At 30.8% G+C, this 24,593-nt stretch overlaps 1 protein-coding gene across 2 annotated transcripts in view; it reads right to left on the bottom strand.

Moving 5' to 3' along the window:
• Set1 (SET domain containing 1) overlaps positions 1–24,593 on the bottom strand; it is a 67,630-nt gene that overhangs the window by 6,937 nt on the left and 36,100 nt on the right. For both annotated transcript variants that reach the window (XM_067269006.1, XM_067269007.1), the window contains exons 6-11: positions 20,460–22,675; positions 16,091–16,279; positions 12,824–12,890; positions 9,177–9,302; positions 6,896–7,124; positions 4,644–5,559 (exon numbers count right to left, since the gene is read on the bottom strand). In XM_067269006.1, the coding sequence (XP_067125107.1) occupies positions 4,644–5,559; positions 6,896–7,124; positions 9,177–9,302; positions 12,824–12,890; positions 16,091–16,279; positions 20,460–22,675 (3,743 nt within the window). The remainder of the gene's footprint in view (positions 1–4,643; positions 5,560–6,895; positions 7,125–9,176; positions 9,303–12,823; positions 12,891–16,090; positions 16,280–20,459; positions 22,676–24,593) is intronic.

Below are 24,593 nucleotides of genomic sequence, written 5' to 3'. Positions count from 1 at the left end.
TAAAATTTAATATTTTACAAAATTTTTATAAATCAGTTGTGTGTGTTTATAAGTTGCCCAAATAATGAGCAATAAACAATTTTAATACAGACTATTTCGAGTGTATTATTAGTGGTGTGACTATGTTGCAAGCTTTCTACTCTCTTTAAATTACAGACTGATTTTAGGGAAGTTTAAAATTATAAAACACTTACTTTGGTTTTTCAGAAGTGAACTACCTTTTCTATTTTTTTGTTCATTATGTTATCAAATAGGTATTTGTTTTAATAAATATTAATATAAAATGGGAAAAATATAAAACAAGCAAAATTACTTCATACTTAGTTAAACAACAACTCAATAATGAAATTCAAATTAGCCAAATAATGCCTGTACAGCTGACAACAAAAGTAAATTGCAATCTTAAGCTGATCGGCACAAATGCATCATGATGTCAAGTAAGGCCGATAAATAATATCACTAGTATCTAGTAGCTTTAGCATAAAATTTGACGTAATCAGGCAAAACCAGACCAAAATTCTGCTACATCTGTTGTTAACATATTAACAAAATGCCATATGCAGTACAATACATCATTATACGAGGGGGGAGTCTGATATTAAAGGTACAGGCCATAACTATAGTAACATCATGATCTGCAGTGTGGTAATTAAACAGTCTCATCATTTTTAACCTTTACCACAAGTTACTAAATAAATTTAGAGTAAAAAACACAAACTTGACAACTCTGCTAATATATTTGGTACATCTATCCATTGAACATGCTGCTAGTAAGCAAGAACTGGAAAGAAGCAAGCAGCAAAGTGAGTCATGTAATTTGGCTCACTGCAAATAGTAGCAAATTTACACCATAAATGGTTATACAGTATATCTTCAAAGAATGTTAGAAAGATTTTACACAGGATAATGTACCACAATTATGAATCAATTTCCAGGTATTTTAAAATAAATCCCCAACTTTCCCTGAATGTGCAAAATTCCAACTCTTCCTGGTTCCCAACCTTGCACCACCCTGCATTGTGAACAAGAGAATACTAAAGCTTATTATACACCCAAAACTAGAAAGAAGAAAAGATAGCCAAGGATAAAATGAAAAGAGAAAGTTTGGGAGACCACAAATAAGAGAAAACTAAGAGATAAAGATGCAATGAATAAAGAGTAAATTAAAGATTAAAAGAAGTTTTTGGTTGAAGACACTCAGTAATGATAAAATCTTGAAAAGTAATCAATTGTATTTTTATATTACAGAAAATTTTAAAGAAAGTAGCCAACTTTGAATGCACTTATAAATAATATTCAATTCTGTAATTCTAAGATATGCCACAAGTTTGAAATAGTTTTAAAATTCTCATTTTTTAAAGGAAAAATTTTAAAAATAAATCCATTTTATTAGGTTTTGGTAAATAATAACAAGTCATCTTGAAAGCATTTTAAATATTAAAAAGGAGTTTACTGGTAGCGAGCATTCGATTCAAAGTTCTTTTGAACCTTTGCGATCATTCGACAGTGTAGCCAAAACGTTTATTAATGGTGCATAGCATACCACAAGGTCCATATGCAATAATTGCTAATTGTTTTGAACTGAGAATGTAAGACACCATTGATTGTAGATACAACTCAATTTCAAACAAGTAAAAATGGGTCAAAAAGTGCATCTTAGAATTGAATATGTACTGTAAAAAATTTCAAACCCATCCTTTAATGAAACTGTACTACTGTACATGACTATTATTAAAATTCATAAATTTAAATATAAAAATATAAACAATTCTGCAAAATAAAATGCAGACAAAAATCAATCCTTTTGTGATTAGTTTTGTAATTTTCACACACAGACGATGCACCTTATTGCCACTAGCTACTATCATATTTTAGAATTATCAAAGGGTCTGCATATGCAGAAATGAGAATGATTAAATTCTATCTAATACATAAGAAGATTTTTGATTGGTAAAGTATCAGATTTTCATTTCGCAAAAAAATAATTAAATTCTGCGCAAGATGGGAAATTGTGAAACAGCTGATCAAAACAACTATTTCCAAATTATTTGCAAATAACAATTCCAACTCTTACTTATCAAACAGTGAATTAAAATTTCTATCAAACACTATATGATCATGAATTAATAAGCAGGTAAAAGATTCTTGGATATTAAAATATCCAAGAATGCTATGTTAAAAATCCGTTAGACAAGTTACTACGTCGTCTTTTACGTAAACTTCAATATTGGTCTTCTACAAACGATAACAGAAAAAACAAACTCATTAGTACTTCAATATTTTCAAATTCTTTCATTAAAGAATTTGAAAGAGTTTTAAATCATTTCAGAAAACTTATTAAATTAACTGACTTTAATAACAATTTATATTGCTTGTATCTTATATAACAATAACTACTACTAACAGGTGAACAAATTAAAACCATTCAGTTCATTTCAGTTACACATAATTGTAAACTGAAATTCTGAGATAAGAGCAGCCATTTATAAATAAACCAATCTAACAGCCAACTGATAAATATATTTGTATTTGCTTACATGATAATAATTTTCAGTATTTAATTTCATAAAATGATGGCAATTTATGTACTTGTTACAGTAATACTTGGTATTAACAAGTTCATAAACTGTTTCAAAAGCATAACATGCAAATTCAACAATACAAAATACAGTGGAACCTCGCTTAACAAGCATAATTCATTCCAGAATCTCTTACTTATAATGCAAAACACTTGTTAAGTGAAACAGTTTTTCCCCATATAAATTAATGTAAAATATGATAATGCATTCCATGCTGAAATAAATACACAAATATTTTATGTATAACATTTATTCAAAGACAATTATACAATATTCAATGTTAAGGAGTGTGAATCATCATCATCTTTTCTTCTAGCATGGAATGAACCAACCTGAAATGCACATTCCATTTGCAGGAAAAAAAAAAAAAATCACAGATTATGTCTGATAAACATGCCAAAAGATATGCCAAATTCTTGGGCTATGTAAAAGCTATAATTAAATATTAGAGGTTGCAGCCAAAGTTTTCATCTCTAAAATGTGAACGTCAAACGTTGAGCACCATCATCTTGTAAGCCTGGAAGTTTGACAATGGCATTTGGAACGTCGAGCATGATTCCAATGATGTTCCAAATGCCATTGTCAAACTTCCAGGCTTAGAAGATGGTAGCACTCAACATTCAATGTTCACATTTTAGAAATGAAAACTTCAGCCACAATTTCTCTATTAGAAATTAATTAATTTGACTAGAGGTAGGCAGTTATGCTGCCATCTCGTATTAAATTTAATAATTATAAATAAATAATTGGTACTTATGGGTTAAAGAGGATGCCAGTCGGAAATTGTGATTTTTCTGAATAATGCAAGTTTTTATTTTTCAAATTTAAAACAATTGTTAAATCAAACAATAAATTAACAATTTACAAAAGAGTTAGTTTTAACATTTAACAAATTTCAAAAACTACTTACTTCTTACGATTACAGATAACAGTTAATGTTACCTATGGTGCCACAGGTAAACACCTATGGTAAACAGCAAGAAGGATGATTATTGATATCACATCTCTGATTCCAGCAAACAGAAGAAGCAATGGGAACACACATTCTAACCTAACCTAACCTATTCTAACAAATTACCATAATTATTATCAACCAAATTATTAGAATAGGTTAGGTTAGGTAAGGTTAGAACGTGCATCTCCATTGCTTCTTCTGTTTGCTGGAATCAGAGATGTGATATCAATAATCATCCTTCTTGCTGTTTTTTCATTTTTACAACTTAAACAGTAATTTTTCTTCTTTTTAGAGTTAAATTTACTAGTCTATTTAGATAATTTCATTCAAAAACGCGAATTTGATCGCAATTTCCAACTGGCGTCCTCTTAACCCATAAGTACCAAATAATTTTTAATTTAGACCTTTCTAAAATTTAATTTGGAATTGGTTATTAAATTTAATGAGATGGCAGCATAACTGTCTACCTCTAGTCAAATTAATTAATTTCTAATATTTAATTATAGCCTTTACATAGCCCAAGAATTTGGGATATTGTTTAGCGGGTTTATTATATAACGGGAAATGGTTGTTTATGTTTATATGTAATATGTCTGAACACAAGTTTGGAATAATGTGTAATCATAAGTGACACTAAGATGCTAGCAGAACGAGTGCTAAACACAGACTGATGGAGCATGTGCACGATCTGGGACTTTCCCTTTTCTCGTCACTCGTTATGCGAAACATCGCTTGTTAAGAGAGTCATTTTTTACAATTTGTTTTGCTCGTTATGTGAATTACTTGTTAAGCGAGGTTCCATTGTACATTACTACAGTTAATGTGCTTGAACAATGGCAAAGTCTGTTAAAATTAGTAAACTTTAATATATAATCTTAAATATAAAGAATAAATTTAATATTTTAATATGTGAACAACAAAAATTAATGGAATTCATACAGAAAGTGATGTAAAGTGCTATTTTGTTTTCTGTATGATATAATAAGATTTATGTGCTAAAAATTGTTAAAATCTTAATAATATAAACTGATGTTAATTCTTTAAACATTAAAAGGTGTAAAAACATTTATTATTAAAATAAATTTCACTGAATGTAAATAAAGGATATGAGGATGGTCAACCCAATGGGTATCGTTTAACCAGTACAACTGAATATCATCTTGTAGCATTGCATCGTAACTTCTTTTTAGATGCTGCACGTCTTCTGCATCTATTCCCGTTTTAAGAAATTCATACAAAATATTCATTTCTTCTAAAACTTCCCTCTTTTGGAATACAACTTTAGTCTCAGGTTCTTCTACTTCCTGAACTAAGGGTTTAAGTTTTGTCCTGCGAGATTTGGAAGGTTTCTTCTGTTTGGATTTTGGTTCAGGAGAGGGTAATCTAGTTCGAATATATTCATGATCTAACATTACAGGAGGTCCTCTTATTACAGATTCGATGACCGAATCAACATTTGAATCTAACTTATTCAAGTCTGCTAATTTCACAGATGATGGAATACAGTATGAGTGATCCAGAACTATGTGATGCTCCGGAACTTCTGTCGGAACCTCTTGTGCCACATCGACGTCCATACTGACTGTAGACACTTCCTCCACCTTCGATGTCACGCACGGTAACTCTTGTTCGGGAAGTGTGCTAACACTAACATCCATTTCACCATTAACCAAATCTTCTTTCCAAGTTATGTCTGATTTTACATAGTCATTTTTAGCTCTTTCAATCTTTTGTTTGTCTTCAAAAGCATGGTTATCTGTAAAACTGTTAAAGCCTGCTGCCAATGCCAATAATGCCTCGGTGGCATCATTTTCTAAGCTTCTGGATTCTTCTTTTGACAGCATCTGTTTCTCGGTTTCATTCGTCAACTCGGGCACCTTCTTTTTGGACATTTCAAGATCTGCGGTATTTTCGTCAAAATCTTCCGTTTTAGTTTTTACTTTTTCAAACGCAGCATCTTTAATTTTGTTAGATATCACTGATTGCTCTTCAACAGAATCATTTGTCTTCTTATCTTCAGTAACACTAAAGAAGAAAAAAAAACAATTGGTACATTTATCAATTTAAATGTTTTGTTTATTTCTGAATATTGATATAATGCATATGCTGCTGTAAAAGTGGATAATGCTACTAATGTTGACAATAAATAGCAAATATTAATAATCACCACACAAATGTAGTGTATGTTAGAAATCAGGGTGTTTTATGATTCTTTGACATTTGCTAGTGAAAGTCAATATTGTCACATATATTATGATGTATCTAGGAAAAAACATTGTTGCATATTTTTTTTATTATGGAAACTACAACATATCAATAGATGACAATTGCAGAGGTTTTGGCTTAATTCTTACAGTAAAGATACCAATATGGTTCTTTGAAATTTTGCATACAGCAGTTACATTTCTTTGTTGCACATTTTTTTTTTTACAAGAATATCTTTTGTGTCCTCATCCTTTATTATTTGATTCAGTTTCTTTGCAATCTTCATAGGAAACCTTACCAATGCCACACAGATTTTATTGCAAGCACTTAACTGATTACAGATGTTCAAATGTTTAACTGTGCTACATTTGTTTCAGACCAGATAAAAATCATTATTATGTACAGTCATAGCAGTGACTAAATATATTGCTGAAAATGTCCGACTATAACCGACATCTAGAAAGTCAGTTTGTAAGGTATCTTAATAGGAAGTGTTACATCTGAAGCTTTCAAAATTTACTTAGCCTGCTAACTGAAACCCCCTTGCTTTCAGTATCTTTTTTGAAGTATTCTCTAGTTGATATATAATTGGTATTTGTATAACTTTCTCAAGACAGACTCCTCCACATATCACATGATAGGATGTAATGTAGAAACAAGCTTAAATCTCTGCAATAGCCATCTATTGATGTGTTTTTATGACTTTTTCCCTAAGATTCAGAAATGTTGAAGTAAGAATATGGAAATTGAATAGATATTCACTGATGAATGACAATAATTGTAGCATTACTGACTTTCACAGGAACACAGATTAATGTAAATATGAACATACATATATATTAAATATCTAAATTTTTAATAGAAAGCACCACTTAAAAAATTATTTAATTTTATTATGAATCATTTTTAAAGTAACTTTTAACATTTTATACTATAACATGAACCATAACTTTGATTTGTCTTTGTAAATAATTTTCCGTCAATGAAATTCTCTAAATTTAAATTATAATTTAACAATTTCTTCTAAAATTTCAATCAAATTCAAATTACGAGTTTGTATCAAAGCTAATGCTCGGAATGTTCAAATTTGATATCAGATTACAAAAAGTTACAGAAGTTTTACTAATTTTCGGTAAATCAAATTATAACTACATACCTTTCGCTTACAGACTTTTCTTTCTTTGCATCAATTTCAGAAATAGATGCCATTTCGGTGTCCTTTGTAGAATCTAAATCACTTAACATTTCTGTTTCAATTTGCGAATCCTCTGTTTTCTCGTCTTCTGATTCGGATTCCTCCTCACTTTCTTCTATTTCGGATTCAGATTCCGAAGCAGCAGAAGAGCTCTCTTCATCAGAACTTTCATCCGAACTAGATTCGCCTTCTGAAATGGATATAATTATTGATTCTGTATGAAAAAATGTGAGCTTTCAAAATGCAGTGTGTTTAGAATTATCTCTTATATGATCACACTAATGCATCTACATTATCATCACTAAATCAGAGAAGTTTTAAAGTCAAATAACACAATTTTTGAATATTTATATATTATTTTGACATGCTGTATTTAAATCCTTTCATGAATCTATTACTCTGTATTGAAAAATTTTTATATAACCAATTTCATATATTTATTACATAACAGTATTACTTGAAATTGTACTATTTTCATTTACCCATGTTTCGTATTTTCAAAATAGCAGGAAGATGAAACCAGTTCTACCTGTTACAAAAATACAGTCAAACGTCAATATAAGCTCATCCTAAATAGCATCTCAACCTTGTAAAGTACCAATGAATGCTCATAAATAGATCTTTCCTATAAATATTAAATACAGAACCTGTCAATATCTGTAAATTAATAAACATACAACTTTGCATCACACATAATACTGCTATCACCAAATCATTTGATCTTCAAACTAACTCTTATGTAGATCTATATATCATTTCTATCATTTGAGGTACTTCAATTTATTGCTGCATTTGATTTAGTACAATTTCAGAGGCAAACAAATAATGACATTAGATCAACATTTGATTTAATATCACACACACTCACACACACACGAGGGCTGTTTTTTCAACCTCCGACGGTCCATAAAAAAAAGACAAGTGTAAATAACAAAATGAATTTATTACCAAAAGTTAGGTACGAACATGGTTACTTTTCGACATAATCACCAAGAAGATTGAGGCATTTGTCATATCTGTGGATGAGCTTTTCCATCCCCTTGTCATAGAATGTGCTGGGTGGAAGTCTTCACCAACTTTAAACACCCAGCTTATAGCCCCGATTTAGCGCCGAGTGACTTCCACCTCTTTCCTGAACAGAAAAAGTGGCTAGGAGGGCAGAGATTTGAGACTAACGACAATCTTTAAAACAATGTTAGGGTCCATCTCAAATCATTGGTGACAACATTTTATAACAGGAGATGAAAAAGCTCATCCACAGATATGACAAATACCTCAATCTTCACAATGATTATGTCAAAAAGTAATTATGTTTGTACCTAAGTTTTGGTAATAAATTCATTTTGTTATTTACACTTGTCTTTTTTTTTATGGACTATCGGAGGTTAAAAAAAAACAGCCTACATATATATAGTCTTCCAAAATTAATTCTACCACTTTAAATCACTGTAATTATTATAGGAATTTGTCAGATGGCTAAATTTTTTAGTAAAATGAAGACACACTCGATTCAAAAATTCTTTATTTTACTGTAATTAGGTTAATTATTACCTGAGAATTATTATGAAATCCCACCTGCAGTCGAACATTTTGTTGTCCTTTGTGGTCCTCTAGGAAGCACCATAAGTGAAAATGACAATTCTACAAAAAAGAAGGTGTTTTGCATTCTGAAGTTCACAAAGTTGGAATCACTTGTCATTGTGCAAGATGAGTTATCTACAAGAGCCATAGAAATGTGACTGCTACAGGAGGAGTGACAATGAATATGCCATAGAGGGCATAAGAATTTGAGTATCAGTCAGATGTGTGCCATGCAACGTGAAGTGCACACATTGAGAAATTGTAATGGACAAATGTGAAACTTATGGTTTTCCAATGTTCTAATATACATTACAACATTCTCAAATAACAATTAATGTAATTACAACAATTGAAAATGGTAGCAATTTTTTTGAAAGTGTCTATTTATAGCAGGAGGAAAAGGAAAAGTTTCACCTGTTCCACCTCAAAAAATAACACATTTAAGCTACAAAAAGAACCAAAATTATCCTATTTGCTAGAAACACTTAATAAAGAAAACTCTAACTTCATTCAGCCAACCATTTTTATAATTAGAGCAAAGAAAATCTTGTAAATGAAAACATTTAAACAAATCATCTAAGTAAATAACAGAATTGCTTTAGTTTATTATCACACTTACATAAAAAAATAAAAAATGAATGTTATAAAAAAAAAACTATACCCGAGATTCTATCACTATCACTTTCTTGAGTACTTGGCTCTTCTTCTGTAGATTGCATCGTTTGAAATGAATTCTGTCTCATAGGGCTCTCGGTTTCTGAATCGTACAGTTTATCCATATCGTTATCTATAAAAATCACATTCTTAAATTACTTATTTTGTGCATATTAATTTGATGTAATTTATATATTTAAAATAATATAAATAAAATAAAACTTTTTATTAAAAACAAAGAAATATTTTTACACTAATAATTAATATGACTAACTATATTATCCTGTAAAAGAATTAATAAGAAAAAAAGAATTAATATAATAATATAATTTTTAAGAATGTTCTTTCTTAAACAGGCAATACTCCATTTATGTATACTTTCTCAAAGTACAGTAGTGTCTCTAGACTCAGTCGCTCACCAGTCCAACACATCTAGTAATCTGACACTCTGCAGGATGGTGCACATGAAATTTTTGTTATCCCATGTTGATGTACATGACAGAGAGAGAGTGATGTACACGCATACTGTCAATCACTAGTTGTTTATTGCATGTGTGATTGGCAAAACAGTCACAATCGCGATTAATACGATAAATTAACCAAGTGTGTTTTTTTTTACTGTACAGTACATACATATATACATACAAAATCCAGTAATCCAACAACTGCCAGCCAATATATGTAAGAGACTCTACTGTATTTGCTCCAAACAAAAATTGTGCTCATCATTTTTAAATCACCATAAAATGGATAAATGTTAAAACCTTGTAGCATTAATTGTGTTATTATGGTGCTCTATGAGGTAGTGATAGTCAAATTATTTTATATATATATAATTTTTGGCTAAAATATCTTTTTTAAAAGTCCGAATTTTTCTGGTAATGTCCACTTCAGATCTGGCATTTCATTTTTCTGTAAGAAGTCCTTTTGATTTGAAAATTTCATGTTGGTGACACTAATGTAGCTTTATTATATAAATATATAATAATTACAATAAATCATTTTTGCAATAATTTCTTATTAAGAAATTTCATAATATTCAAAGAAATATTTTTCACTGCATTTAAAATATACAAATGAATGTCAAACAATCTAACTTAAAGACAAATTCTATATAATATTTTAACAGTTTATAGTTTTGAAATAGTTTTTATAGATTAGAAATAAACAATGAAACAACACAAGAGATGAAAGTATTATCTTGTCAAACAGAAAAATATCAGAGTGGGTAACAATTTAGCATGTATTAACAAAAAATTTTATGGAGCCAGATAGATGAAACAATTAAGGTGTCAGCCTATCACTGGAAAACCTGTGGAATTTTTCATGGACAGATCCACCAAATATGTCAGGTCTAGTCCCTCACCATCCCTGCAATCCCCATTGTGGGCCTAGCCAATTTCATGATGGATATTAAAAAAGGCCTTCTTAGTTCCCAGAGTGTAGAATGAGTTTTTAAAAAATGTTCTAGTTATGCCTCAAAATTTTAATAAAAGTTTTAATTATCAGAAAAAATTAGGTATAGGCAAGTAATCATTAATCAAATAATTCCACTCAGTTAAAAATATGTTACTAGTAAACAATGATAAATCTGTAATACAAATGTATAAATTGGTATGCAGAAAACATTGTCTGGCCTGTCAGATCCTACTAATTTTGTTGTTATTTTTTTGTTGTATAATATTCACAAAATATGGTAATAATACATAATAACTGTAGTTTCTGTTGTTATAATATTCATCATTTCTAGAGAACAAAAAATTAGAATCAACTGTTATTAAATTCAAAAAAACTAAGAGATCTAAGTCAATCTCAATTCAAATAAATTTTGCTTTTAATGAAGTATTTTGTTTTGTTATATGTATTATTATTATTATTATTGTTATTATTAAAATTTTCTTTAAAGAGCATCAGTTTAATACATCATCTTTAATTTTGTCTTATTTCTACAATTTTGGAACAAGCATCATGTCTTTTTTTTTGCACTTAATACAAAAAGACTTCCTGATTTTAGTCATGGCATTTTCTCCAGCATTATAAGAAAGAAAAAACAGAACACACTGCCTTAAAAAAGATTCACTGACGAAGAATTACTCTCCATTTGTGTAAACTTTGAGATTTTAATGCTGTTTTGTTTCTTTTTTCCTATCTCAAATCTTCAAATCTATTTGACTTATTTCCACTGCTGATGTGGCGAGAGCAAGAAGCAATTTGTTCTATGTCTAGTTTCCTAATACTGTGTTTTCTAACTTTTTCTAATAATAGCACCCCAAGTTGGTAACTGTTTCCTTGCAGCACCCATATTTCTTTATCAATGTAGAGTTATTGTGCTTTTTGTACTTTTAATAATATATGTAAGAAGTATTATGGATCGGCTTGGCGTTATATTTCGAGGCATCCTCAACGTGCCATTGCTGCACCCTAGTGCACCCCAGCACTATGGTTAACTTATAATTACTAAACGTCTGTTACACACTTTGTAAAGTTGACTTAATACTGTGAAACCGCAGATTTTTAAAAGGGAATTTTTAATGAAAGGAAACCTTTTTTCGTTGTTCAAAATTGTTGTAAACATCCTCTTTAGAAAAAACTCCTCGCGGTGTATCAGAGCAGAGGTCTCCTCCAACTATCAACAGTTAGGTGGGAAAGTTGACACTTAGTTGTCGAGAATTGCAAGTCATTGTCAACAATGGACCGCTTCCCACACTAATGCTATAAAAGCACGAGCTACCAGAAGCTCGGGGCGCGTCTGCACTCGGAAGTTATTTCTGTACTTGTGCCAGTCGATCTCTACGCAACGAACTTGGATCCCATCTGAGAAGAAATTCAATACAGACTCTTCCATACAGTCGACGTCCGCCATACTTTGACGCATATCATTCATTCCTGCATAGAGGTATTGTTTGTTAGCGATCTGTGAACTCTCTTCCCCCCCCCAGAAATGGGAATAGGCATAGCTAACAGCTGCCCTTTGTATAACTTGTATTTAACCGCATTTAATCGAGTAGCCTTGTAAACAATCTTGTATGTTAACCCTAGTTAACCAATAACTGTTTTATTTGTTAACCCGTCGATCTCTTTTTCCGGAAGGACACCTGTCGACTTACCAATGCACTCCCCACTCACTTTTCGCCCTCCTAAAGCCATCCAACAGATGCAGAGATCGGGTTTTACAAGCCCGTGCAGATTAAGTGGTCAGAAGGGATTAACCCCTAAACCCCTACTTATCTCACAATACTTTCCAAAATTTTTGCTTTCAGATTTATCAAAATTCATAATGATGTTATCAAAATAAAATTTCAAAAAGATTTTATTTTTGATTTTAAAATTGGTGTTAATATTATAATTTATTATACATTGTAGACAGTTTTAAAATTCTAAAAAATATCTAAATTGTCATAATTTAAAACAGAAATATTACTTATTTGCATTAGAATAATATAATTATTTATTTATTTATTTAGTACAATTGGAAACGTCAAAAGACAATTGTATTCCACCCTCCCAGATAACAAGAAAGAAAGATTCCCAATAAAATAACAACAAATTACAAAAGACATACTAAAAATTAAAAACATAGCAAAACAAAATTAATTAATGTTATATCATAAAATAATAATCTATTTAAATTTAAAAATAAAATACTGAACTTACCTGAATCAAAATCTCTCTTGCTATCATCTTCATCCATAGGAGGTGGAGATGGTGGTTTCCTTTTAACCTAGTAATTTTATTTAATTATTACTTTTGATTCATATTTCAGCAATATAATTTCTATACAAAATTTCTGACTGTCTATTAATATCAAAATTATCTATTTCTTAATAATAAAGAAACAACAGCAAACTTGAGAAAAAAATTTGACAGCATCAAAGCAACAGTTTTCATCATTCCTAAAGCCAAGAGTGATTCAGATAGTACGGAATTTACCTACATACAGATTCACGTAAGTCTAACCTACTCAAAGACTGGAAGCAGGAAAAAAATTCTAAAGCAAATCAGTTTTTTTCCTCATTATCCTATCAAATGAACACTAGAGTTAAAGGGTGCATCTAGGTAGCAAGCAGCTAAATAAGTAAGCTAATAAAGTTTTTTCAAAAATATTTTAAAACAGTTGCAAAAAGGGACTTCTCTTTCTAGGCCAATTTTAAAGATTAAGCATATAAAATTACTCTACATAGTCAAAAGGAATAATTCTTATTCTGATACTTTTAAAAATTTATTACCTCCAAATGCATTTCACCTAGATTATTCAGCCTAGGCTTCTTCAGTGGGATTACAGGGTGGTGTGACAAGAAAACAAAGTATAACACAAAAACAGTCATTTTAATTGCTTTCGTTGTCCGTGTAACAAATCGGTCGTGTAATGATCCGTTTATATTTAATATAATTCTATCTCAGCATATATCAACTATCATACCATTATTTAAATTAGCATTATTTTTATATAACATTATTACATAATGTTCTTCGATTCCCCACTTTACACTATTATTTTCTTTATACAGTATTTTAATAGTATTTTCATCTCCTGCACATATATTTTCTTCACAGTGTTGATAACACAGTGAATTTTTGTCTTTAAATTGTATTGTCGGCAAGCGTTCTGCCAATCTTTTTGCAAGGTCGCTTCATCTCTCCGATATAACACTTTGGTTGACCACATGTACACATTATCTTACTTGCTACTACTAATATTTTAATTTTGACCATTTTAGGCTAAGCAAGCAAGCTAATGACATTTGTCACTGACTTGCTTACTTAGCTGTTTACCACCTAGATGCACCCAAAATGCAGATAAAGTATCAATCACATCAATTGTTAATACAGATGACCACACATCAATGGAGGTGTGCAGATTTTCTATATATCTTATGGGCATACAAAGAATTCATTTACTTCATTTCCTCTTTTTTAACTTTTTATAAATGTAAATGAAAATAATTACCGTATATCTTGGCAGATAAGACGAGGTATAAATTTTCGTCAAAGTCTTATAGTTTTAGCTTATCTGTCCTACAAGATGACCGCAAACTATCGACGGCCTATGAATTTAGTTTAGATCGGCGATCGTCATCTGAATAATAATACTGTATAGCGTATATAGAATTATGTCCTATTGGTAATTTTTCAAATGAACAAATTTATTTTCTTGCATCTGGCAGCACTGCCTTGCAATTGTTGCAAGCATTCACACTGATTTGGCATTCGGGTAATGACCTTGACTATTCACAAAAATTTTGTATGGACTATTCTATTTTGTGTACATACCCTACTCTCTATTAGTAAGTAATTACGGTTTGTCCATTTTTTTTATAAAGGTTTTAATTTATATAAATTTCAATCTAATTTTTTGTATCTGTCCTATAAGACAACCCCGGATTTTGGGGGCCTTTTTTTACGATTCAACTATCGTCTTATCTACCAAGATATACAGTATATTTTAAAAAATTTATCCATATAATTTAATTAAATAATTAATTACAGTTAATTATCACATAAGCACAGTTAATAAACACAGTTAATTATCAATAACTGAATTATTCTCTCAGCAATTTCAGAAAAATTTGTCCTAATCAAAAATTAATCATCTACTTATCTGAACAAATTTGAAATTCAAAAATTAAAATAACAAAAAACGTATAATTTATAAACCATAATAAAGAGAATGATAAAGATGATTATGTCATAATAAATACAAAGTAAATAATACTAAAATAATGTAAGTAATGATCCTACACTTTGCTTTATTGCCTTTTAGACTTAATTTTTAGTAAATTTTAAATTTTCATTGTACTAACAATAAACTATTTCTTAAATTTACCATTACAGAATTACAGGGCACCTCCTCCATGCTGCAACATCTCGTAAGCCAACAAACGTAATTATATTTATTAACCGATGCACTAAATTATTTTCATTGTCACGTGTTTTGACAATATTAAAATATTACAGTTGCTTTTGATTCGTTTAAAGCAGTGGTTCTCAATCTTTTTGAAGTCGGGAAACACTAAACTTTGACATTTTTTTCCGTGGAACACTTACAATACATCGGTTTTAAAGCAGGGTGGCAAACCTTTTTAAAATCAGGCGCATTCGGTCTAGTAGATGACAACATTGGCATTTGCCGATTACATTCCCATACAAAAATTATTTTACATCGTATTGATATTTCTTTTGCAACAATTTTTAATTGTATATTTGATTTTTTGCGGAACACTTGAAGTGGCTTTCACGGAGCACCCGTGTTCCGGACCACGGATTGAGAACCACGGATTTAAAGAATAGAAGATAATGAATTAAATTGAAGTCACATACGTAATTGCCTTTAATGATTCATTGTTTTCTATAACTTGACTAATAAAAATGTATCTCACTGATAATTGTCCAGAATTATCAATCATTGTATACAAATGTGTGATCAACATAGCATTTGGCTATGCCAATCAAACCTTATCTTTTACAAAGACAGGATTTTACAGGACATTTTTTCATCTATTTAGAGATGAAGTATGGTGGAGGAATAGTCTTTCTATTGTTGGAATAATATTGACAGATTTTTGTCATAATTGCCCCATATTATTCTTGTATATTCTTATGTCACTATTATTAAACCTCATCATAATAATATCAATTGTAGATATATGAGCATAGTCTTCCAGTTATTTTATAAAAAAGTAATTAATTTTGAGAATTATATTTTGATAAATATTTCTAAATGAAAACTAGAAGAGGGAAGTTTTAAGAAACTTCTCTCTTCTGGTTTTGTTTGAAAAATGAGTTTTCTTCAATTACTTGCCAAAAACCTTGTAATTTTTAAATATTCTGCTAGTCTATGAATGAAAATAGCTTGTATACATTTTTAAGAACAGCAATTAAATATATGTGTAGATATAGTTAGTTGGTTCTGTATATACTCACTCTGAATGAAGGCATTTTGGGTATTACAGCTCGTAATCCTAATCCAAATCCCATGCTGTCTAATCCGTACCCGAGACCAAGATCAGAACGAGAACTATCGAATAAACTACACAGTGGAGTAAATTCCGTTTTGCTCTTCTCTCCAGAATTAGTTTTTTCCTGATTATTCATGCCTTCTGAAGATTTGTTCTAAACAGATAAATAGAAAAATAAAGTAAAACAAAACCTAGAATTAAATTTGTTTTAAATAATACTACATTATTGTTATCTATGTAAAATAAATCTTAATATGTTTTGATATGTATCTAATATATATCTTTATCTAATATAATATAATATAATATAAAGAAAAATACAAAAAATAATTATTTTAAATTATTATACAGCTGAGGAATTAATCATTGTGAGAAATTTAAATAAAATATTGGCAGGGGTCACGATTATACCATAAAATCATACAGAACTTGGTAATAAATGGAGGCTAATTTTACACGGGAAGAAATTGCTCGAGCACAGAAAATAATGTTATGATAGATAAGAAACAGATTAAATTATACTTTAATACTTTGAAAAAATGTATGTGAAATCTGCTTAGAATTATTATTTACATGCATTGTTTATATCTTTTTTACAAGTATATTAAGAAAAGATAAATTACATTATAAAAGTCAGATTTTAATTTTGATTACCAATATAGAATTAAAATTATCAAAATAATATTAATCATTAACAGAAGAGATATTAAATAACAAATTGAATATAAAAATAAAATGAAACTATAAATTATTAGCTGCAAGTGCCCAGCATTGCTCAGGCTTTTTAGGGGATGGGAAATTAGTGAGGTTTAGTTGGAAGTGGATGATAAAAACAATGGTCTTAGTAACTAAAATGTATATTTATTGACTCACGTATTTACAATAATGAAACTGCAAAACACAAAAGTTGCTCAAGCTTAAGTTGAAAAGGGCATGGACTTTAGAGTGGTTGCAGTAGAGATCCCCCACAGTATTTTTTCTAGGATTTTGGAATATTCATGCCATATTTGGCATGAATATTCTTCAACATCCTAGAAACAGATTCACATAGATTCTACAATTTTGTGCTTGCTGGTAACTTTGTATTAATTAAATTTTCCTATTAAAATGTCACCATTCTGATGGTAAATAGTAAAGAGCCTGTTGTGGGTGGGTTTGCTTAAACCATGTTGAAATGTGCAAAGAACAAACTAACAAACTTTCTTTATGTATTAAATATTGTTCAGGCTTTTGTGGTGGTTGTGAGATGGAGACCCCACAATATTTTTTCTAGGACATCAAAAAATATTCATGCCAAATTTGGTGTGGATAAGTTGAACAGTATAGAAGCCTTTACTTAACATGCATACAAATATACATATTTTGACTTTTGTACATATAAACTAATTTTGTAGTCTCATTCTATTGTTTCCAAGCTGAATATTTCAGGAGCACCATAACTATAGTTATGGTTCTTCAGGAAGTCAGGTGAACTACATAAAAAGTATTATTTCTGATATGTAAGACTAAATATCTGCATCCATAATTCCAGTATAATAAGTCCTGTTAATTGATAACAAAGTACTAGTATACAAGATAAATTTTAAAATTAGCTTCATTTTTGCCTTATTAGTAAATGAGCTGCTTTCTGTAATTTTAGTTTAGAAATAAAATATACAGGGTGATTCCAAAAGTTGATCTCAAACTTCAAAAGTATATAGAAGGGTTGAAATTAAGCAACATTCAAACAGGTACTTGTGTTAATTAACATAATCCTGAGTCAGTACAAGCTGTCTAATGTAAGGAACTATATTGTAGATAGCATGACAACATAAAACATACCAATAAAGCATTCAATTAATAAAGAAACAAAAAATACATAAATTAAATGTAGTACATATGAAATGGTGCCATTACAAAAGTTGTTTGAAATGGTGACCACTACACTCAAGGCAGACAATGCATTTTTAAAGGAAACTCTGGTGTACCTTTCAAATATCCCAAGCATCTTCCAGACCACATCTGATGTTGCAAGAATTCTGGTCAACAGTGTTTCCAGATTAACCAGCAGTGTCTCATAAATGATGCTTTTGACATGCCCGAAAAAGTTTACATTAGATAGCTTGTACTAACTCAGAATTACATCAGCAAACACAGGCTCCTATTTGAAAGCTGTCCGTTTCAACCCCTCTACATTCTCCCGAACTTTTTGAACCATCTGTTATACATCATCATGTTGTGCAAATAAATAAATCCTGTTTCATAATAATAACTATTGTTATTAACTATTTCTTATTAAATCCTAATTTAAAATTATTTTTTTATAAAATTAGAATTTATTATGAAGTTCAGAAAAATTATTAACTATATATACTTGCACAGAACTCAATTTTCCTTTTGATAGATTTCTTTATAAAAAGTGCTATTATTCTTTTTGATACATAAAAGAAAATAATAATAATAATAAATTAATATTCTCTCTCTCTAATTAAAACAACATAATATATGAATTTATATTTTTATCCCAACTTATTTATATGCTGTTAATTGCTAATAAAACTTTGCTAATAACCTTTGGAAATTAAAAACAAAAGAAAATATCTCATATTAATGACTAAACCATAAGGTAAGTGTTACATGGTTCGTCTAATAAGTATTGGGACTGAAGTCATAAAAAGAAATTTGTTGAAGATATATGTACAGTAAGTTAATAATCTTCTTGCATCAATACATCACTGCCAGCACTTTTTCCAGTCTTCACATGCCCCATGGAAGTCGGCAACCACAAGGCTGTTCAGGCACCCCGTCAAAGCCACTTGGATGGCCTCAATCTTTCCAAAACAATGTCCTTCAGGCTCCTTTTGATCTGAGGGAACAAAAAGAAGTTAGGGGGTCACATCTGGACTGTAGGGTGGTTGAGGTAGCACTGACACATTTAGCCAGAACCTCCCTCACAATTTGCAATGTGTGACTGGGCACATTGTTGTGATGGAGCATCCAAGTATCGGCCATCTCCTTTCAGATGCAGCAAATCCTAATCCTCAAATGAACACTTAACCAGCGATCAGAACTCAAAAGTTCTTGCACTTTGGCCACATTTTCATCGGTTCAAGTTGCCGTCGGATGCCCAGCATGTTGTTCATCTGCAACGTCTTTCCAGCCATCTTTGAATTGTTTATGTCACTCAAAAACACATGTTCTGGACATGACTTCATCCTTGTAAGCCTTACTGATCATATCAAAAGTCTCCATAGCAGATTTGTTCAATTTAATGCAAAATTTGATGGCAAAACACTGCTCAATGGTTCACTGCATCTTAACTCTTGATGCAAGCACTAAACACACTTTCACTTCAGGCACGATCTACACATTCCAAGGCTTGGAGACAACTGAGCCTGGTCTGGTAGCTTACATGACATTCCCCATCACCAATCCCACCCACCCACAGAGACCACCCTCCACCCCTTAGAAATCAAGTAAATTTTAAGAAATAATTGAAGAAAAATTTTTAAATCTATATATATAAATGGACGTGTTTGTGCCTATATCTCACTCTGCAGCCAAAACTATACATCGCACATGAATGATGTTTGTGTATGGTAGTAGCCCCAAGCCTCCCATTGTGCATATGGTGGTTGCATCTCTGTAGCTATAAGGGTGTGGGAGATATGGGGGTTGAAAGTGGTTGACTACAAAAATGTATGACGCTTCAATGAGAATGTTCCAGTTTTTTTTAGAAATTTCCAGAACCTAGAAGTGAAATTTGGTACACAGTTAGGGTACATCATGAAAATGCACACTAAGAAGGGATTTTTCGAAATTCCCCCCACAGGGGGAGAGGGAGAGCATTAACCTGAAGAACAGCTTTCTACTGTTCTATTTTAGATGCGATTTTTTGTTTTTAATTACGTTTAGTCTTCATTGAGTACTTAGGGGTATTAAATTGGTAACATTTCAGACATTGTTATAAATATTTATATATTTTGATTTTTTTACCAAATGTTCAAACCATTTTAAATTTGAATTTATTATTGCATATTGGTTCGATTATAAAATGATTGTAAACATTCCAGAAAATTTATCAAATTAAAACAGTTGGTTTGATTCTCAGCAATTCTCAGCGGTAGGTGTTATATAACAATTACTATGGTTGTTGAAATATTGAATGTAAATAGGGTTTGCATGCAAAATACACACAAGCGAAGCCTCGAGTAACAGCTAGTAAGTTATAAAAGCATGTTCAAAAGAAATTTTATTGGAATTTCTTATTAACTTTTATCTACTTCCTGTAAAATAATATTATATTGCTTTATAATTATTTTAATATAAATTATTTTAGAAAATAATAATCTTACCTTGGATTCTCTTTCTTGCTCATCCCACCATTGTTCAAAACTTTTAAATGCAGAATTTTCTACAATTTTTTTACATAAATCCCTCTTCATTATTTCCTTTAATTCAGATACAACAGTATTCAAAACACCTCGAACAGTAGGCATATGAGGATCTTCTTTAATGGACTGCTCTTGATGCCAAGGGCGATGATGATATGGTTGTTGTGGATGCATGGCTGTGGTGGACCAATAGTTATTGCTATAATAGTTACTGATAGAATTTTGCTGTGTAGGCACTGTATTATAGTTAGTTTGATCTCGCATATACATATATAAATTAGATCCAGGAGGATATGGTCCCATTCCTCTAGACATGGCTGCTATTCTAGAATCTTGCCCTGGAGCATATGGTGGTGGAGGAATTGAATAATTTCTAGAATGTATAGAATCTCTGTAACCTGGAGGAGGATAACTTCCATAATAGGATTCATAAACACCTGATCCCATTCCTGGTTTCCAAATACCCATTCTTGCCATTAATTTTACATGTTCACTTGGATACATTGGATGATTCATATAAGTAGGATGAGGTGCAACATGAGAAGAGGTTGCATTTAAATATGGTGAAGCCATGCTGGTTGATGGTAATGCTGTATTAATAGTACCTGGTGCATAACCATGCTCTGGAACAGGATACATTGGTACATAGTTTGAACCAGCAATGGGAGGCTGTCTGTACACTAAATTTTCTTGAGTAGATTGATGAGAAATACATTGTGGCAGAGGCATTTCATTTACTTCAAGTTTTTCACCACCACTACTCAGAGAAGATAAAGACATTCTGTCATCATCATCGTCGACATTATCATTATCTTCATTTTTGTCCTCAACTGTTTCATTTGCTTCTGTCGGAGGCTCTGGAGGTTCATCTCTAACTGGAGTAGATTCTTTATCATTTTGGGAGCAATTTTGTATATGATCATTATTATTCAGTTCAGAATCTGTTGTTTTCTTTTCATCCTCATTATCAATTTCAGACACATGTTTAAATTGTATTTCTGATAGCTTTAATAAACTCAATGATGATTTTAAGTCAGAATCATCATTTCTTTCAGGTTCATATAAGAAATCATCATTTTCAAGTGATGTTAGTTTTCCATTGTCAATGTCTCTAGTTATCTGAGCCCATTTGAAATATTCAGATGCATTCAAAAAAGGTGATGGTGGGGTAGATAGTATCTCATTACTATTTTCATCTTCTTCAGGTGGAGGAGGTGGTAAATCATCACTCTCTGGAAGAGGTGGAATAGGAGATGAATCAATTGAAGGTAAAGGTGCTGCTGCTGCTGCTGCTTCTTCAGCAAAAGTCAAATCTTCAGGTGGACCCATAAGATTTTTCTCCCTTGTTGAAGTAGAAGAATCTGTATCAAATGCAGGGCTACCAAGAGTAGACCCAAGATCTAAAAATGCAGGACCTTTACCCTCAGTTTGTTTTAATAACAATTCTATTCTGGAATCTAAGCTTCCTCTTAAGGGACTATGTCTAGATGATGATGAATCGGATTGTGTTGGCTGACGTTGACGACCATGACTAAATTTTTGAGAGTCCCAAGAAGGTGAAGAAGTGTTGTTTTCCCAGGAAACCTGTTGTTTGATTTCATTCCTTTGAACTACAGATCTTTGTTCCCATGTTGCAGGTAAAGATGACGACGTTCTCTGATGTTGATGACCACTCTCCCATCGTGATGAATTAGAAATTCTGTTTGTATGAGTCATGCTTGGCATTCCTGGTTGTTGCTGAGGTATATGACTACTCACTAAATAACTACCATGTTTATAAGAAAATCCACTATCATAACTTAATGGAGTAGATTGATTTGATTGGTTAGATTGATAACCACTATAATCTGAAGGAACCGAAAAGCTCCTATCCGAATGTCCACTATAATAAGTCGTTTCAGAATTATATCCATAGTCCGAATGGCTAGGTGTAATAGTGTCACATTTATAAGCGGCATGTTGATTAGGTATTTCATTATGTCCAACTTTCTGGGTCATCATGTATTCACTCTTTGAATTTCCATATTCATTATAATTTACACGCTCTCTCTCTGTTAAGTTACTTCTTCTTCTTGGATCACAATTCTGAACCACAGGCCATCTTTCATTATCACTGGCAGAATTAGTACGAGGACGATTACTTACAATTTCTTCATATAACTGATTACACTCCTTTCCTAAAGATTAAACAATAAAACAAAATTTTTTAAAAATTTGTTAATTCAATCTAACAATTATTTACAAATTTATTTTTTTTATTTGCTTTTTATTTCCAAACAAAGGTTTGCCATTAAACATCACAATTGTTAATTATAATAAGCATATTAAGTTTTTTAAATTTAATTTAATAAACTGCATTAATCAGTGTTTCATACATTTTATTAAATACAATTACATTAATATTGTTATTAGTTTTTAATTTCTGCATCAATATATTATTTTATTTTTTTTTATTTAAAATTACTTTCTTTACAATTTCATCATTTAACATTTAATATGATACGAAAAGACAGCATTCTTGTGACGAATTTGTGTAGCGTGTTCCAACATATAAAATATACCGTGAAAATTCGACATACCTAAATCAATATACATAAAAAAAATTTTAAAATTCATTTATTCGATAATTGTTCAAATTATGTATTGGTGACTGGATTTTGTCACTCCATTCATTAATTAATGTAAAAATTGTATTTAATTCCATATTATTTTTTATGTAGGACTATGATTTGTATAACATTTTCAATAGAAAATCTTAACCTATATTTACGTTAAAAAACTACTTTATATCATAAATTTTAATATGTAGTGTAGCATATTTATTTTACAAAACTGGGTACTTACACAAGAAATGAAATTTTGATATTATTGTCAAAAAATAATTTTATTTAATTATCTTCTGATATTAATGCGGGTCTAACACATCTTGGAGAAGATCTGTATTTTATGGAAATATGTTTAGGTACCTAAATATATTTCCAAAATATATTTCCTAAATATAAATCTTTTCCAAGAAGTGTTAGACCTCTTTACCTAAAGTCAAATGTAAACTATTAATATCGAAGTTTTAAATATGTTTCAATAATATAAGCAGAGCAGATTTTCTGATTTTAGTCTTGAAAGTACCCTGAATTAAATTGGCACAGTTTAGACTGTTTCAGTTCTGCTTTATTTTTGTACACATTCTGTTTCAGCTGATACCAGAATTGTTCAACTGGATACAGCTGAGAAATATTTGCAAAATTGTTCTCTTTGCTGACATAACAGATTCCATATTCTTCTAGCACAGAAACTGTATCTGCTGCATAATGTGCAGCTATGAGGTCTAGCCAGAGACACAGAGGCTATCTGAGTGATGTTTTTCTTGAGGAATGGATCAGCATCTTCTTAATACATTCCTTTATGTACACTTCTTTGTTGATGAAGTGGGAAGGGAATTCTATGAATATTTGAGATCTTCCTTTTGGATTGACTGCTAACCAAGCCAACATTTTCTGAGGAAATTTTTCATGGTGTTTGAATTTTACCCATGGATCATCTTTAACTCCATTCTTACAATAGTTGTTGTTGTTCCCAGCACAATCACTTCCATAAAAAGTAAAATATGACTCATTGCTAGTAATGTCCATTCTATTTGAAGGCTTGAAATCACCCTTGTGCATTTTTTGCAGCAGTCCTTTGTGATTTGAGCTTTTTTTCATTTTTTGTATATTTTGGGCTGACTTTCACTTCTGAAAGACCATATCGTTGGTGCACAAGAATAGTGACACAACTCAAAAAAATAGTTCCTCCAGAACAGCCACTTAAAAGTTTCTTGTTTCCTGTAAGGCTTTGTCATGATCTTGGATTTTGAAAATTTTCAAATCTATTTTGGAAATAAATATTAGTGTTTGTTCTTCCACATAAAAATATGGGGAGTTTGCTACACATTTCTACAATAAACTTGAAATTGGAAATTTTTGAGTTGTGTCACTATTCTTGTGCACCAACGATATTTCAATAATATTTTTTTAATTCTCTTTAGCCCACTGGACAGTCTTACCACTTTCCAGCCTTTCTATGATGCTGAAAACCATTCTTGTAGTTCACACATCC

The sequence above is a fragment of the Centruroides vittatus genome, unplaced genomic scaffold (assembly GCF_030686945.1).
Source record: "Centruroides vittatus isolate TY-2023 unplaced genomic scaffold, ASM3068694v2 contig_345, whole genome shotgun sequence".
Classification (NCBI taxonomy): Eukaryota; Metazoa; Arthropoda; class Arachnida; order Scorpiones; family Buthidae; genus Centruroides; species Centruroides vittatus.
Note: the sequence above shows the minus strand (reverse complement) of the source record. Positions and strands in the feature narration are given on the sequence as shown.